Below are 2,326 nucleotides of genomic sequence, written 5' to 3' on the forward strand. Positions count from 1 at the left end.
GGTTTTCATGCCTAAACCAGGACTAGAACTCACCGTCTCCTGGTGATGGGCCCAAAGGTACCCAATGGGTTTTCATGCCTAAACCAGGACTAGAACTCACCATCTCCTGGTGATGGGCCCAAAGGTACCCAATTGGTTTTCATGCCTAAACCAGGACTAGAACTCACCGTCTCCTAGTGATTGGCCCAAAGGTACCCAATGGGTTTTCATGCCTAAACCAGGACTAGAACTCACCGTCTCCTGGTGATGGGCCCAAAGTCACCTAGCCGGCTTTCATGCCTAAGATGGGACTAGAACTCTCAGCATCTGGTAGTGGCCCAGTCATCCAGCCGGCTATTTTGCCTAAAGCAGGACTAGAACTTACAATGTCCTGGTGATTGGCTCAAGATCACCCAGCTGGCTTTCATGGCTAAGGTGGGACTAGAATTCACAGCCTCCCGGTTTCTTGCCTGGTGCCTTCACCACTAGGCCCATCTGGTTCGGAACCTTGAAAGTCTGAATGTGTTTCCTCCTTTTATCTCCATGAGAACCAGCCATGCCCTTGTCTGATGCTTCCTCGGATTACGTTTCTGACCCGGGCTCAGATTTCTTTTATCTGAGCAATGTCTCGCTCTCCTTCCTGTCCCTCAAGGCCATTCCCTCTGCCCTGTTAGACTGTCACCCACCCTGTCCTCACCCGTAAAGCCTTTCCTTTCGCGTTCCCTCCACAGGCTGAACGAAAGCATGACAGCCTGCGTGGCCGATTTCGGCCTCTCTAAGAAGATCTACAACGGGGATTATTACCGCCAAGGCCGTATCTCCAAGATGCCGGTGAAATGGATTGCCATCGAGAGCCTGGCAGACCGCGTTTACACCACCAAGAGCGACGTGGTGAGCCGATGTCTCCCTTTTCCTCTCGCCAGCCAATAAATCGGGCTGACTTTTCGTTCCCGCTGGAAACCAACCTCCATCTTTGGGGCCTCCCGGGGGGAGGGTCTGCACTCCACCTGGGCTACACTTTTCTTCTGCCTGCCTCACCTTCTTTCCTCTAACCTCCCCCCTGCAGTGGTCCTTTGGAGTCACCATGTGGGAAATCGCCACACGAGGCCAGACGCCTTATCCGGGGGTGGAAAACAGTGAAATCTACGACTACCTACGTCAAGGCAACCGCCTCAAGCAGCCAATTGACTGCCTGGATAGTCTGTGAGTACTTCCGCCTCAGTTTCCCCTTTTCGTCAGAAAATACTATAGGAGTTCCCATTTCCTTACCCTGAGTAAGTTTGGCCAAAATATGGGAGTCAAGGGAAAGAAGAACATTCGCGGCGTCTTTGGTGGCCTTTGAACTCGGTTATTTTCCCGCAGACGTTTCATGACCTACTAGGTAACCTCATCAGCGAAGGGAGTGGGGTTGGCTCTCTATTTTGAAGTCCACAAATCTTAAAAGTTGCCACGTTCGGAGACCCCTGCTGTAGAGTCTCAGAAGGATCTATTCTCTAGAACAGGGGTGTCAAACTCAATTTCATTGAGGGCCGCATTCAGCCTTGCAGTTGCCCTCGGGGGGAGCCGGGTGGGTGCGACCTACTGGGTGGGCATGGCCAGCTCTACATCGTTCGCGTCAAGGGTGCCTGTGGGGGCCTGGGCAGGAGTGGGACAGATCTGAGGGTCTCTGGCAGAAGGGGGGTGGGACCGGGGCAAGCGCCAAGGCATGGTGCATTTCTTCCTTCCTCACAAAGGGTGACACCTCCCCAGCATGCACCAGGGGGCGGGGGCGACACGGCAGGGGCTGGTTCCTCGCTGTTTACAGACGGCCTTGTGGAGCTAAGACTGAATGCGTTTCAGCATGGATGCCCACAACAAAATTGTACATTGGCTCCTGGCCGGCCTGGGCCAGGGCCAAGGCAGCGGGGTCCGTTCCCTCACTGTTTCCAGGATGGCTTCGCGGGCCACATGAAACCACTTCGCAGGCCGCATCCGGCCCCCGGGCCTTGTGTTTGACATGTCTGCTCTAGAAACAACTTCTTCATCATCTTTTTATCCCCCCCACCAAGGTATGAGCTGATGATGAGCTGTTGGGCGCTGACCCCCCGCGACCGTCCCACTTTTGAAATCCTCTCTCAGGAGCTGGAGAGGACCCTCAAGTCTCTCCCACCGCCCAAAGACCCCGAGGAGATCCTCTACGTCAACATGGATGACGGGGTGGCTCCCGCCGAGGCGGAGCTGGGGGCCGTCGGAGGCTTGGGCCCCGAGGAATCCCTGGCCAAAGAGAGCCAGCTGCTGAAGGCCATGGTGACCTCGGCCGAGGTCCATCCCCCGCAGGCGATGGGCCGCTACGTGATGTGTCCCACTC

General features: G+C 55.6%; 1 protein-coding gene across 1 annotated transcript; it reads left to right on the forward strand.

Annotated features, from left to right (window-relative positions):
* Window positions 1-710: 710 nt before the first annotated feature.
* On the forward strand, window positions 711-2,310 carry LOC107301988 (tyrosine-protein kinase receptor UFO-like; the record flags this gene model as incomplete). The annotated part of the gene is made up of 3 exons (XM_015831128.1): window positions 711-870; window positions 1,046-1,182; window positions 2,028-2,310. Coding segments are annotated over 3 exons (580 nt in total), but the record flags the coding sequence as incomplete, so codon positions are not given.
* Between the last annotated feature and the right edge of the window lie 16 nt (window positions 2,311-2,326).

This window comes from Protobothrops mucrosquamatus, unplaced genomic scaffold (assembly GCF_001527695.2).
Source record: "Protobothrops mucrosquamatus isolate PMUCROS unplaced genomic scaffold, P.Mucros_1.0 scaffold21766, whole genome shotgun sequence".
Lineage (NCBI taxonomy): Eukaryota > Metazoa > Chordata > Lepidosauria > Squamata > Viperidae > Protobothrops > Protobothrops mucrosquamatus.